At 39.5% G+C, this 14,636-nt stretch overlaps 1 protein-coding gene across 3 annotated transcripts in view; it reads left to right on the top strand.

The window, feature by feature from the left end:
• LOC117409464 (PC4 and SFRS1-interacting protein-like) overlaps nucleotides 1–11,457 on the top strand; it is a 35,902-nt gene extending 24,445 nt beyond the window's left edge. For all 3 annotated transcript variants that reach the window (XM_059001972.1, XM_059001967.1, XM_059001975.1), the window contains 9 exons: nucleotides 41–134; nucleotides 1,237–1,459; nucleotides 1,965–2,074; nucleotides 2,815–2,870; nucleotides 3,252–3,322; nucleotides 5,201–5,302; nucleotides 6,264–6,465; nucleotides 6,739–6,850; nucleotides 9,650–11,457. In XM_059001972.1, coding sequence (XP_058857955.1) covers nucleotides 41–134; nucleotides 1,237–1,459; nucleotides 1,965–2,074; nucleotides 2,815–2,870; nucleotides 3,252–3,322; nucleotides 5,201–5,302; nucleotides 6,264–6,465; nucleotides 6,739–6,850; nucleotides 9,650–9,722 — 1,043 coding nt within the window. In that variant the 3' untranslated portion in view covers nucleotides 9,723–11,457. The remainder of the gene's footprint in view (nucleotides 1–40; nucleotides 135–1,236; nucleotides 1,460–1,964; nucleotides 2,075–2,814; nucleotides 2,871–3,251; nucleotides 3,323–5,200; nucleotides 5,303–6,263; nucleotides 6,466–6,738; nucleotides 6,851–9,649) is intronic.
• Nucleotides 11,458–14,636: the final 3,179 nt, after the last annotated feature.

Genomic DNA, 14,636 nt, shown 5'->3' with positions numbered 1-14,636 from the left:
TGTTTAGTAACACGCACCAAAATTGTATTTAATTTTGTAGTTGCTGAGGTTGTGACTCCCAAACGACGAGGCAGGAAACCTAAAGCAGAAAAGCTGCTGTCTCCTCCTCTTCCTCCTACCTCTGGGAGTGAGATGTAAGTATATGTAAATATTTCTTTTGTACCTTCAGCACATGGAGAACAATGTGTGCAAAAGTTTGAATTTTGATCACCATTGTGCCAAGCATGCGAGACCTTGCTTGTGGCAGATGCTATGTAACATGGCAAATTGTCCCTTCATGTTAATATGCACCTGTGCAGGGAAAGATCCAAGGGGATGCATGACCACAAGATTAGTACAATGCTGTTTTTCCAGATAGCTTGGCCTCTAAAGCCATAAGGGAATATTTAGAATTGGCGAAAGGATGTATTCTATAAAATAATAATCTACATTTTAACCCTTTTGCGGTCTTATGTTGGAACCAGGTCCAATATTACAATTTTCCCTTTCCGGTCCAATGTCGGACCCTGTCCGACATCATCAAAAAGACGTAAAACACAGGTCTCTAGTCGTTTTTTTCTCCGGGAAAAGCAGAGAAAACCATTCAGTGGCTGAGTGAGACCGATCGGAGCCGTGAGAAGCCGAAAAAAAAGAAAAAAAAAAAAGGTGGCCTATCTGAGCAATACACATAGCCCCGGCACCACAGAGATAACATGGACATAAACAAACAAGATAGCTGCTTCTCCATCCAGCGCTCAAAGAATATCACAGACATTTGCAGAGCTTTTTGAGATGTTATAGTAATAAAATAATGACTTGGATCACATTATTGAGGAGTTTGGTGATAAAACGAGTGATTTAGTATGCATGACTATGAAGAGGTATGTGAAAAATACAGCAAACGGGGTGGGGCGAGGCTGGAGATGCAGTACTTAGTGTCCTGTTGATATGCAGTGCCTTTTAAACCTGTTTTACTGTGGAAAAAAATACTTTTAAACAGCATGTCTAAAATAAACTGCGCGTGTGAAAATAAATTGGACCTGACGCGCTGAATAAATGGACCGCAAAGAGTTAAAGTAATTGATCCCATAATTCCAATAAGCCAAAAATTATTTCTGATTGATAGTTTAAACATTATTATACCTGCACAATTGTTCGTTCCAGTGCTAATTTAATTGGTGGGCCAGGGAGTTCCTTCCCTTTCATATTTCCTGAAAGAAAACAGTTGTAAGGATTTAATTCCTTGTTATTCTGAAGGGATTTGAGTGAACCAGAGAAAAGGAGGAAGCGAGGGTTGGAGGAGAAACCTACAAAGCCACAGAAATCTGAAGAGGAAGACAAAAAAAAGGATGGGAGGAAGAGAAAGGATGGGGAAAAGCCCGTAGAGACTGGGGAGAAAGAAAGCATGAAAGAACCAGAGGTCAAACGGAGAAAAAATGCCAAGGGAGGATCCTCGTCCGACTCGGAAGATGACGGAGAGGTAACGGCATTGTGGTGTTCATAAATTAGTGACGGGTTATATGTTAACTCTTCTCAGGAAATGTATAGAAAGACTTGTCATAACTGGCTGATTTCACAGACCTTGATTAGCACAAATCTTGTATTACAGTACCTCAGGTAATAGTAGGTAAGTGCTAATTGGGTCTTTGAAACCAGTGGTCCCATAATAACCAACTGTTCCAATGAAAATAGTGTTATGGGCACAATTCTAATATTAGTTTACTAGTCTGTTTGTTTGAGTGCCATATGTGTTTCCTATACAGCTAGAAGTGTCTGCAGAGAGACTATAGGGTGAGTAATATAGCTTTTGTGTATATCACAGAGATTTTAATGCATTCATATTGCACTTTTTTAACTATTGTATGTTTGTAGAAGACCTTTTTGACAGTAAATAGTTAGTTATACTTTCTTTTTTATCAGACAGATGGGGATGGACTAATCTTATTACTGTAGGTAACTAACCTTCCCTTTCTTAAATGTAACAGAAGAACAAGAATGATGCCAAAAGGCACAACATCCTGAAAGCACAGCAAGATATGTTGGAGATGGAAAGGGATGAAAGGAGACGTAAAATGGAAGAGCAGAAGGCTTCAGAGTGAGTATGTTCTTCCACTTCCAGAAGTGTGTATTGAAAAGGCCTTTCTTTTAATTTGATGAAATGCACTCTAGCAGCCTAGCTTATTCAAGCAAGTTGAATTATTTATTTGTATTTATTTCTTAGCAGATGCCCTTATCCAGGGCGACTTACAATTGTTACAAGATATCACATTATTTTTACATACAATTACCCATTTATACAGTTGGGTTTTTACTGAGCAATCTAGATAAAGTACCTAGCTCAAGGGTACAGCAGCAGTGTCCCCCACCTGGGTTTGAACCCACAACCCTCCAGTCAAGTCCAGAGCCCTAACCACTACTCCACACTACTGTCCTAAACAATCTCTTAAGTGTTGAGCTTTTTTATGTAAAGTGTTTTATTTCTTGACTGATGGTCAGTCAATATTATTATTATTATTATTATTATTATTATTATTATTATTATTATTATTATTATTATTATTATTATTATCATTATTTATTTCTCAGCAGACCCTTATCCAGGGTGACTTACAGTTGTTACAAGATATCACATGAATGTTAAAGGCAGGTAGTTAACTTGTATGTTACTTTCATTGAAATACTGTGTAAATGGTGTTCTGCCACTAAGTGGTAATATTATTGGTGTAACATTACAATAAAACCAAGGTAAACTTAGTTTCTACTGTACTGTGTCTGTCGCAGTTTGTATTGCTGACTAGCTATGAATGTTTATTTTTTCCAATTCCTTTATAAAAGGCAAAGCAAAGATGATGGAAAGAAGCCAGAAGAAAAGAAAGTGGAAAAGAAAAAAGGTGAGGTTTGCTGCATAATCCTTGGTATGTTAGTTGATTTTAAAAGTTGTTTCTTTTTGTTGTACATACTGATATTTAACCAGTATGTCGGTGATACTGATGCTATTGCTGAAGGAATGTTAAAACTGACACCGATGTACCATTTCCCAAGGAAATTCAGCAATATAACCCCTTAGATATGTATAGTTTAATCCAGGAATCTAGATCCCTATTTCCTTTTGAGTTCATTGATCTCACTTTTTTTTTTTTTTTTTTTTTTTTAAGCAGTAGCAACTTGGTGTGGCTGATCAATTTTTTTATCCATTCTTCAATAAATCTAATGAATCTGATATCTGGAACCATTTTTATTATTATTTTTTTCATATATTTAACCCCCTCTAGATTTATCAACGGAATCAAGGCTTCAGAGGTTACATGGAGAAATCAAAATTTCACTGAAGATAGACAGCCCAGTAAGTTGTGACAGTTGTTGTCTGATTACACTATGTAACACAATTTTTGTTCCTGGGTAGTAAGTGTTATTTCCTAATTGCTTATGCCTCAAAAGTATAGAAAATGGCTATTATTCCCCACAAACTTTGCTTTTGTGACCAGGACAGTGATGTTTTGAAATTTACCTATTTCCAATGAGAAAACGGGCGAATTTGTGTCTTTTCGTTCATATAAAGTCAGAAAAAAACAACATATGAATCCAAATTAACATGTATTTATACTAAAGTAATACAAAAATGACTACAAAAGATTTAGAAGTGAGTAGTTTTTTGAGATTTACGATTATACTGTAAATCACTTTCACGAATCAGCCCCCAAATGTAGTCTCCCATCATGTTCTCGTTATACTGTCCTTCATTGACAGCTCATCCAGGAGCCTCAAAGCCGTGCTGCTCCATAATGGTAACAAGTACTCGTCTCTTCCCCTGGCTCACTTGGTGCCCCTCAAAGAGGATTACAACAGCATCAAGACCTTGCTGGACGCCTTGAAGTATGATGAGTACGGCTGGGAGGTCATAGGAGACTTCAAAATGGTGGCATTCCTGATGGGTCTCCAAGGCGGTTTTACCAAGTTTCCCTGCTATCTTTGCCTTTGGGACAGCAGGGACACCAAGGCGCACTACCACAGGGGGGAATGGCCACAGCGGACAGAGTTCTCTGTGGGGAGGAACAACGTCAAGTGGGAGCCAATGGTGGACCCCTGGAAGGTGCTGATGCCACCATTGCACATCAAATTGGGCCTTATGAAACAATTTGTCAGAGCTCTAGATAAGGAGTCGGCAGCCTTCAAGTACCTTCAAGACTTCTTCCCTAAGCTGTCTGAGGCAAAGGTCAAAGCCGGTGTCTTCGTCGGACCACAGATAAAGAAGATCCTGGCGTGCAATGAATTCCCCAAGAAGCTCACTAGTAAGGAGAAAGCGGCTTGGAACAGCTTTGTCGCAGTGGTTCGGGGCTTCCTGGGCAATCACAAGGCTGAAAACTATGTGGAGCTGGTTGAGACTCTGGTGAAGAACTACGGCACAATGGGCTGTAGGATGTCCCTCAAAGTCCACATCCTTGATGCTCATCTTGATAAATTCAAGGAGAACATGGGAGCGTACTCGGAGGAGCAAGGCGAGCGCTTCCACCAGGATATACTGGACTTTGAACGCCGCTACCAAGGACAGTATAACGAGAACATGATGGGAGACTACATTTGGGGGCTGATTCGTGAAAGTGATTTACAGTATAATCGTAAATCTCGAAAAACGACTTACTTCTAAATCTTTTGTAGTCATTTTTGTATTACTTTAGTATAAATACATGTTAATTTGGATTCATATGTTTTTTTCTGACTTTTTATGTGAACGAAAAGACACAAATTCGCCCGTTTTCTCATTGGAAATAGGTAAATTTCAAAATATCACTGTCCTGGTCACAAAAGCAGTTTGTGGGGAATAATAGCCATTTTCTATACTTTTGAGGCATAAGCAATTAGGAAATAACACTTACTACCTAGGAACCAAAAAAAAATAAAAAATTTGTTACACAGTGTTGACAGTGATGACTGATACCTGCACATGGAATTTCGGGAGACTTGTTTGCACACGTCTCTTTGAAACATTGAAGCCCATATGTCAACTGAACTCTTTACTGACCAGTTTGCTTTAATGCATCTTGGATACAGCCCTGATTGTTCCATCTTAAAGCCGCTGCTGGGCAATTTCACTGGTAATTCTTCTGGGTATGGACATGACCATATTATATGGTTAATGTCTCCCAGTGGCATCACAGTTGTTCATGTTTAGTAGTGGTGTACAGTTGTAGGTGGTTGTGAAATGAATGTCTTTCAATTTCAGGATGTGAAAAAGTGCATTGAGGCGTTGGATGAGCTTGGAACACTCCAGGTTACAACTCAACATCTGCAAAAGCACAGCGAACTTATTGCAACTCTCAAAAAGGTTTGGCTTTAGATGGGACTGCTCAAATGTGACACTTTAAAACCATGATATTTGACCAAGAGGTATAGTCATTACAAAAACTGTTATCTGCTCATTTAATGGGAAAGCATTCCTGTACAAGTTGTAATTACTGTAAAAACAAAGACGCTGTACCATGATTTGAGATATCTTAAACCATTTGAGACTGTTTCATGAACTGTTAGAATCCTGTTCATTTAAGAAATAAGTTGAGGATTAGGTAGATTGCATTAACCCTTTGCAGTCCATTTATTAAGTGTGCGTCAGGTCCAATTTATTTTCACACGCGCAGTTAATTTTAGACGCGCTGTTTAAAAGTATTTTTTTTTCACAGTCAAACGGGTTTAAAAGGCCCTACATATCAACAAAGCACTCACAAGGCATCTCCAGCCCTGCCCCACCCTTTCGTTCGCTATCGCTTTCACATATGCTAAGAAATAAATAATAATAATAATAACAGTCGTACATACCGATAGATCATCTCCTGATCACTCGTTTTATCACCAAACTCCTCAATAATGCAAACCAAGTCATTTATTTTATTACTATAACATCTCAAAAAAGCTCTGCAAATGTCCGCGATAGTCTCTGTGCGCTGATACAGTACCATTCAGCTTGTTTCCTTATGACCGCCCCTATGTAATGCCAGGGGCATGTATGACTATTCATGAGATACGCCTTTTTTTTATCGGCTTTTCTCGGCTTCTGTTGCTCCCACTTAGCCATTGAATGTTTTTCTCTGCTTTTTCCGGAGAAAAAATGACTAGAAACCCGTTTTTTGCGTTTTTTTGATGATGTCGGACAGGGTCCGACAATGGACCGGATAGGAATAATTGCAATGTCGGACCAGGTCCGACAATGGACTGCAAAAGGTTAAGAAAATCCATACATGGCAGCCATGTCTAAAACTAAATTTGTTTTGGTGTCTGTCTGTATCTGATAGATCCGTAGGTTCAAAGCCAGCCAGGATATCATGGACAAAGCCACTATGCTGTACAACAAGTTTAAAACCATGTTCCTTGTTGGTGAGGGTGATTCTGTCATCACTCAAGTGCTGAACAAGTCCCTTGCAGAGCAGAGGCAGCACGAGGAAGCCAAGAAAGGGGCCATCAAGAAAGCAGAGCAAGCCAAAGAACTAAGCACAGGTACTTTAAAGGTTATCCAGCCTGTGTGTACAAAATAATATTAATGCAACACCCCCAGTATACTGAGTTCAATGCAATATGGGGTTAATTGGGATAAAACAACTTCTATTGTTACAGGAGTTAAAAAAAAAAAAAAAAAAAAAAAATGCTAGTGCTAGAAACACTTAATGTGTCTGCCAACCCCACCCTATTCCCATTTCATTATTGTAACATCTTGTGATTTTTTAAATTTTTTAATTCTGTATTTATTTTGAAATCCCTGTTTTTGTTAAGACACCAAGGGAATGAATGGAGATGTTTGTGCTGGAGAGAGAAATGTATCCCAGCAGGACCAAGATAAAGAAGAGACCACTGGCAAGGAGCCTGGCAATGCAGAACAGAGCAGGTGAGGCACCAGGTTTGCGCCACTTGCCTGTTTTATATACAGTCGCAGACAAAAGTATTTGAGCAGTTAAATGAGAAACCACAAAAAGTGATTTCTATAATTTCTAATTGTTCTATTGAAAGATATAAATTAAAGAAGAGATTCAGCTTTATAATAAAAGAACACATTAAGCCATAACAACATGCATCAAATGAAAAATAACATACAAAAACTAATTTTGTTCATTGACAAGTATTTGGGCAATCGCAATCAACATATTTCGTATGAAACCCATTCGTTACTAATTATTGATATCATGACTGAAAACCAGCACCTGATAATTGTAGAATAAATACATATTTTAAGTGCTGAAAAATAAATTGGAAATTTGATTCAGAAAAGCAGCAAAAAGTGGTTAAAACTAAAGAGTACAGCAACAATCTCAAAATGGCAGTGATACAACTAAGTGAAAAATGAGAAACTACCAGAAAAATATCAGAAACACTCGGTTTACTGAAAAGCACTCTGTGGGCTATTGACAAACACAGGAGAGCAGGAACTACTGCAACTAGCTCCAAGTGTGGAAGACCAAGAAATATTTTTGCAACATATGGAAGAAAAATCATTCAAGCAGCCCGGCAAAAGCCTTGGATTACTGCAAAAGATTTGACACAAGAGTTGAGAGAAGATAGTCAAGAAATTCACGAGTGAACAATTCAGCAATAGCTTAACAAGATGAATGTCCATGAGTGAAAACCAAGATGCAAACAATACATAAAAGAAAGCGATTTTAAGTTTTCCATTGAATACTTGAAGCCTGATTTTTCTTCATCCAAATTTTATGGTCAGACGAATCTAAAATATAACTTTTTTTCACCAAGAAAGCAACAACATGTTTGGAGGAAGAGAGGAGAAGAATTTAAAGAAAAGTTAATCATGCCCAGTGTGAAAAATGGCGGCGCTTGTGTGATGGTATGGGCTTGCTTTTCTTCCTCTGGCGACCTTTGTATTGTAGAAGGAGCAATGAATGCTGCAAAATATCAGGACATTTTGCACTCATTTGTTACTCAGTGCTAGAAGGCTTATTGGATGGAAGTTTGTATTCTAGCAGGATAATAACTAAGCATTCTGCTAAGTCTACAGAGGAATATCTGGGGAAAACAAGGAAGATTACAGTTATGGATTGGCCATCTCAGTCCCCTTGAATCCCATTGATGTTGTGGATTGACTTGAAGGCTGCTGTTGCAAAAAGGAAACCAAATTTGATTGCAGGACTCAAAGTTGTTAGTGTTGGAGAATGGGCAAAAATAACTCCAGACAAATGCCAGGAACTGGTTTCAAAATACAAAAAAAAAATGACAAAGCTGTAAAGAAAGCAAAGGGTGGGCACACAATTTTTATTATAAAGCTAAATCTCTACTTTCATTTATATCTGTCAATAGAGCAATTAGACATTACTGAAATCACTTTGTGTTTTTTCTCTAACTGCCCAAATACATTTGTTTCCTGCCCATGAAAGCAGTGAATATGCATAGGGGCCTCTGTGGACAGGTATGGCTAATATTTAAACAGTCGATTCCGAAGGGGGCTTTACCGTCTGGTAAGGCCCACCTCGTGCCATTAACCCTTAGCGGTCCATTTATTCAGCACATGTCAGGCGCGTCGGGTCCAATTTATTTTCACACGCGCCGTTTATTTTAGACACGCTGTTTAAAAGTTTTTTTTTTGTTTTTTTTTTTTTTACAGTAAAACAGGTTTAAAAGGTACTGCATATCAACAGGACACTCAGTACTGCATCTCCAACCCCGCCCCACCCCTTGTTCGCTATATTTTTCAAATGCCTCTTAATGGTACATACCGATAAATCATCTCTTGATCACTTGTTTTATCACCAAACTCCTCAATAATGCGATCCAAGTCGTTATTTTATTACTATGACATCTAAAAAAAGCTCTGCAAATGTCTGATGTTCTTTGAGCGCTGGATGCCGAAGCAGTTGTCTTGTTTGTTTATGTCAGTGTTATCTATGTGGTGTCGGTTCTATCAGTATTCATGAGATACACCCTTTTTTTCGGCTTCTCTCGGCTCCTATCAGTCTCACTCGGCCATTGAATGGTTTTGTCGGCTTTTTCCGGAGAAAAAACGACTAGAGACCTGTTTTCTGCGTGTTTTTGATGATGTCGGACAGGGTCCGACATTGGACCGGAAAGGGAAAATTGCGATGTCAGACCAGGTCCGACATAGGACCGCAAAGGGTTAAATGCCAGAGGGATTCTGTTGCTATTAAATTAACAATTTAAAGTGTTTTTTTTTTTTTTTTTTTTCTAGTTTTAGTTGCTGATGAATACAAACATCTTCTTCAATATTCTGTTTAGTGCATAAATTATTTACATTTTCCGACAGATTGATTTGGAACGGCGATTAAACATAGTTAACAATACCATTCAAGGTCCTTTTGCCAGAGATTAGGGACCACATATTGACCAACCAGATTAAAGGAAACGTTTGATCCATTTTATAATTTTATACATTTACATATGGTGGGTGGCCAACAAAACCTTACAGGCCCATTACCCTCTCTGTCAAATAAACATCATTCCATTTTAAGTTCTGGCCCAAAAACTGATACCAAAAAACTATTTACTGCTGGACTGAACATGAGCTGTTGCACGATCATATGTCTTATTTGGTTTTTCACTGCAACAGTGAGAAGCAGCTAAGTGATTTGTATGGCCTCTATAGATAAAGACCTAAGGTCTTGTCCGAAGTGTTTTAGCACAACCACCCTGTGAAAATGAGTCTCCCTTTGTGTATTACCAGTGCTGGAAAAGAACAAACTGAAGAGGAATCTGAAAAGCAGCAGAAAGGTGGCGAGTCTTTGCCTGAAAACTAGACTGCAACCTGTTTGAAAAAGCAGAGGAAACTGTCACCACTGTTGAATATCGCAGCAACAGAACTGTTATGTTTTTGTTTTTTTAATTACAGATTTTATTTCAAGACCTTTTTCACTGTTGTGGTTGCACCCTATTATAGGCCCATATTTGACATTCAAAACAAAATAGATATTTGAAAGTTTTAAACCAAGTCTATTTTATATTAAAATGTTTTAAATCTGTGTTACACCTGTGCAGGGTTAGAAACTAACAATATTTTGGTACTAGTCCAAAGGACTAGTACCTTTTGAAACTTGCTAGTCCTTATGTGAAGTGCCTAAGTTGGAATCAACAACAACAGTTGGGGTCCCTAAAAATAGGCTTAGATTTTATATTGCTGAAAAAATACACTGTTATAAATTTAGATTTTTTTTTTTTAACAAAGCACCTTTGTAAATGTACATACAGATCGATCAGTCGCCTGTTTGCACCTTGTTACTGAGCAACTACTGTACTGTGTGGTGAGAAACTGACAGCACCAGATGGGATGATGGAGAAAAAAATCTCTCAGCTGAGTCACCTTGCCAACTATGAAGCTTCGCCTGAAATTGACACCGATGACACAAATAAGATGTTTATTTTGTTGTATATTTTACGTGTTGCTGTTTACAAAAATGCTGTTTGGCTTGAATTACTATCTACAATAATTAATGTACTCACGTACACATGCGGTCTTCACTAAAGTCCTAATTTAAAGACCGTATGTTTCACTGTAGCCCTCGGGATGAAATTGTTAGCAAGGTTTTAAGTACTTGCCCAGAGGACTACTGAGACACAGACATCAACTAGTCCGCATCAGATTTAATTAGCCGCTGGCGAGCGTGAGTTTCTAACCCTGCCTGTGTAACCCTTTCTCCAAAGCCTTGCATGTACAGTAATACAGATTTTGGTACATATGGTTGAAAGACTAGAAAACCAATGGCTGTATTTTTCAACATAAAAATTATTGCATACAGGCCAACTGCTGTCATGGTCCATTTTACAGTAAAAAAAAAAAAAAAAAAAGATTTTAGGAAATAGATTCCATGGTTTTATTCATAAATCTGGCTTTTTCAAAATGTATGAAGTATTTTTTTTCTAGTGTTTTTAGGAAGTTTTTTGTGACTTTACTCCTGATTTGAAGAATACAGTTCAGAGTTGGATTAATCTGCTTTCCCTTTCTATAAAGCTGTTTCTCAATATACCCCTTATTTTCTGGCACATTGAAACCGTAAACTTAAGGCACACCTAACTTTGAGAACTTAACTTTAAATCTAGGCCTGTAACTTTTGCTTGGGATACAAATACTAGTATGGTGAAATGTTAGCTGATTTCTAAGAAGTAAGTCATATTTTTTTTGATCTGTATCTAAACAACGAATAAACGCCATGCTAATTTGAAATTGGTACATCTGTGGGCTAGTCTTTTTAGTAGAAGCAGTAATGTTTTGTTCTCTTTGTAGTTGTACATATTTCCTAAATACTGCTCATTTGGAACTTTATTTTATTTTTTAGAATTTTGTATTTTTTTTTTTTAACAATGCACCAATAAAGCTACAGTAAACTGTGCCAAAGTAGTTTATTCTTTTGCTTAAAATGTATTTCCCGAAACAATGCTGCTGTTAAAGTTCTCATTATTAAAGTTGCATTAAATGTTTTGTTCACATGTTGTATTTTGCTGACACATTTATGTAAATACAAAAACTGTTTCCAACTATTTTTGTGCTTAAAATTCTTAATTCTGTTTTGCCACCAGTAATAAAGCAGAGGGTTCAAGTACAAAATGTACTTACAAATGTACTTACATACAAAGGGTATTTACCTCCTAAAGACCCGAAACCTGAATAAATATGTCAAAGCTGAGCCTCTGACGCAGTCATGCCCCCACCCCCAAGGGTATAAAGGACTGCACGCACAGATCTCGGCTCCATTTTGCCTTTCAAGAACTGACATTCGAGAGTATTCAGAGAAGTACTTGTTACTTTTTCTGTTATAGATTTTCCAATTTATTGTGTTTTACACATTATATGTGATATTACAAGTAATTGCTGTATTAGTTTTACTAATTACATGCATTTGTAATTTACAGCCTGTTTGTTACATCCTTCTGCAGCCTTGTGCCACATGAAACTGCCAGCTTGAGTCCACTAACCCTTTGTGCTCTCCCACCATGCTGCAATAGCTCCGGCTGGAGTTATTCTCGTTTTGACTGGCCAATATTACAAGACGGTTAAGACGGTTTGTATAATTTAAGTAATTATTGTATGAGATCAATTTCTTTCCTCATATTTCTGTTTTCACAGAGACTATGCGCAGGCTTGTCTGCATTGCGTGCTACGGCACACGTGTAGTGAGAGCAGCTGCTGGGCTCACCAGCACTGTGCCAGACCAATAGGCTGCTTCTTAATGCCGTTTTGGCAACAGCTTTCGCATCACCATTACGAGGGCTGTCCATTTACTAACAAGCAGGCTTTCCTCAGTCTCGTGTAGGTACTGACTGGTTTTGCCAGTAGCTTGCACAGGTGGGCATCCCTGTACATTGCTACCCACGGTAACTCCAAACTCAGCGGACTGGTTCCAAGGTTACCACACTGTTACGGTGCTGAATAAACTGTACCGTATTGACCCGGTTCCAGTCAGCTGTTCATTCTAACAAGCAGGCTTCCCTCAGTCTTGTGTAAGTACTGTCTGAGTGGCTTTGCAAGTAGCATGCACGGGTGGGCATCTCTGTACAATGGTAACTGCGGACTGGTAGACCGGTACTGTACTGGAACCAAGGTCACTGACCCGCTCCGTTCCCTGTACTGAACCAGGACTGAGGTTACCACCTTGGTGCTAAAGTCAATGAAACAGTACCGAACTGTCGTGGTACCATCCCAGTTCTGACCTGCTCAACAGCCCAATTAGTGTACTTTAAGCAGCTGAGGCAGCACATGTACAGTAATGCTGTACACTGCATTGCTACCTGCATAATGCCTGGGTTATATCCCTGCGAGACCTGCAAGGCCATTCTGCCTGTTGAAGACAAGCACGACAGATGCTCTTCCTGCCTAGGTCAGAGCATGCCAAGGAGGCACTGGTGAATTGCAAAGGAACGGTGCTCGCAGAATTAGTGCATGAGCATTCGCCGCAATCTGCTCTGCCTGTCCCCTAGGGGTCCCAGGGGGCTATGAGTGCAGGTTCGCAGCAGGATGGCGTGCTCTCCCTCGCCACCTCCTGAGGAGGTGGACGAACAGGAGCTGGTGTTCCTGTCTGAGAGCACATCCCCTGCGGTTAAGCTCTCCTTCTCAGCAGAGCTTATGCCACTGATCCAGAGGGCCACTGCAGTTTTGCAAGTGCCCTAGCCTACTGAAGATGAGACAAGGCAGTCCATTTTGAGGACAAGCCTACCACCTCTCCAACATCAGTTATGGACCTGCAAGATGCGGTGGTGGTGTCTCGGGAGGTAGCAGCTCTGCTGCAAAAGCAATCTATTTGTATGATACACCCCCTCCAGTTGGAGGAAGGGTTCTACTCCAGGTACTTCCTAGTGCCCAAGCAAGATGGTGGCCTATCCTTGACCTCACAGGTCAGCCTGTATCAGAGCCGAAGGAGGTTCAAAATGGTGGACCTCAAAGACGTCTATTTCCTCATCCACAAAAAATCAGTGCACATAATGTACCTGCAGTTTGCCTTTCAGGAAACAAGAAGTTCTGGGTCTTTCTATTTGGCCTCTTTAGCTCCCTGTGCCTTTTCGAAGTGCATGGAAGCTATCATGGCCCTGTTGTGACTCAGTCGGGCTTTGTGATGTATCAGACAAAGAGCCAGCTCACACCTTCTCAGACAGCCTCCTATCTAGGTGTGGTTTAGACTCCAGGTCCATGAAGTCTGCTCTGTCGGATGGCAGAGTGCAGAGAATAGCCGTCTGTTTGAGCTATTTAGCTCAACAGGGTGCTCGTGGTAGTGAAGTTCCAGAAACTTCTTGGCTTGATGGCAGCAGCTTCTCAGACCCTTCCATTGGGTCTTCTGCACGTGCCCTCTGCCAGCCTGGGTCAACAGCATGGTTTTTCAGCCCGCGTTGAGCCACGATCACCTATTGACAGTGTCTCGCTATGGTCTAAAGGCACGCTCTTGGTGGAAACAGCCTGCCCATCTGTGCCTCACAATTACCAAAACTTAATGTAGAACAAAGATACTTTTTTAAAACAAAAAATAACAGAAAGGGGAGATTACAGAGGCAATAAAATCAATGTCAACAGGGAAGGCACCAGGGGAAGACGGTCTGCCTAGTGAATTTTACCAGTAGTTCCGAGACATTCTTTCCCCAATCCTGTGATTTACAATGAAGTATGGGATAGAGTGCAATAACAACACTTATACCAAAACCTGGAAAAGACATTATGGAATGCAGAAGCTACAGGCTGATTTCTCTACTGAATGTAGATTATACAATTTTAACCAAGGTTATTGCTATAAGACTAAATAAAATTATACATATGTTGGTTAAACCAGACCAGGTAGGCTTTGTCACAGGGAGAAATGCCTCAATCTACAAAGGTTAGCAGAGTTTGTATGGGAGGTCAGGGACCTAGATGACCCAGTAGCAGTAATGTCCTTGGACGCAGTAAAGGTGATCTCCATCACACACTGGATACTTTTGGATTTGTCCCTCTCTTTCAAACTGTTTTCTCACTGGGTAAGGGCTGCCCTTTATCCCTCCTCATTTATACTGGCCTTGGAGCCTTTAGCGGAAGCTATATGATCTTGCAAAAACATAAGGGGCATTTCTGTGAGGGCCCAGGAACACAAAATAATGCTATATGCAGATGATGTATTCATCATCATCATGATGATGATTATTTATTTATTTATTTATTAGCAGACCCCCTTATCCAGTGTGACTTACAACTGTTACAA

Source organism: Acipenser ruthenus, chromosome 2 (genome assembly GCF_902713425.1).
Source record: "Acipenser ruthenus chromosome 2, fAciRut3.2 maternal haplotype, whole genome shotgun sequence".
NCBI classification, from domain to species: Eukaryota; Metazoa; Chordata; class Actinopteri; order Acipenseriformes; family Acipenseridae; genus Acipenser; species Acipenser ruthenus.
The sequence above is the reverse complement of the archived record's forward strand: the minus strand, read 5'-3'. Positions and strand labels throughout refer to the sequence as shown.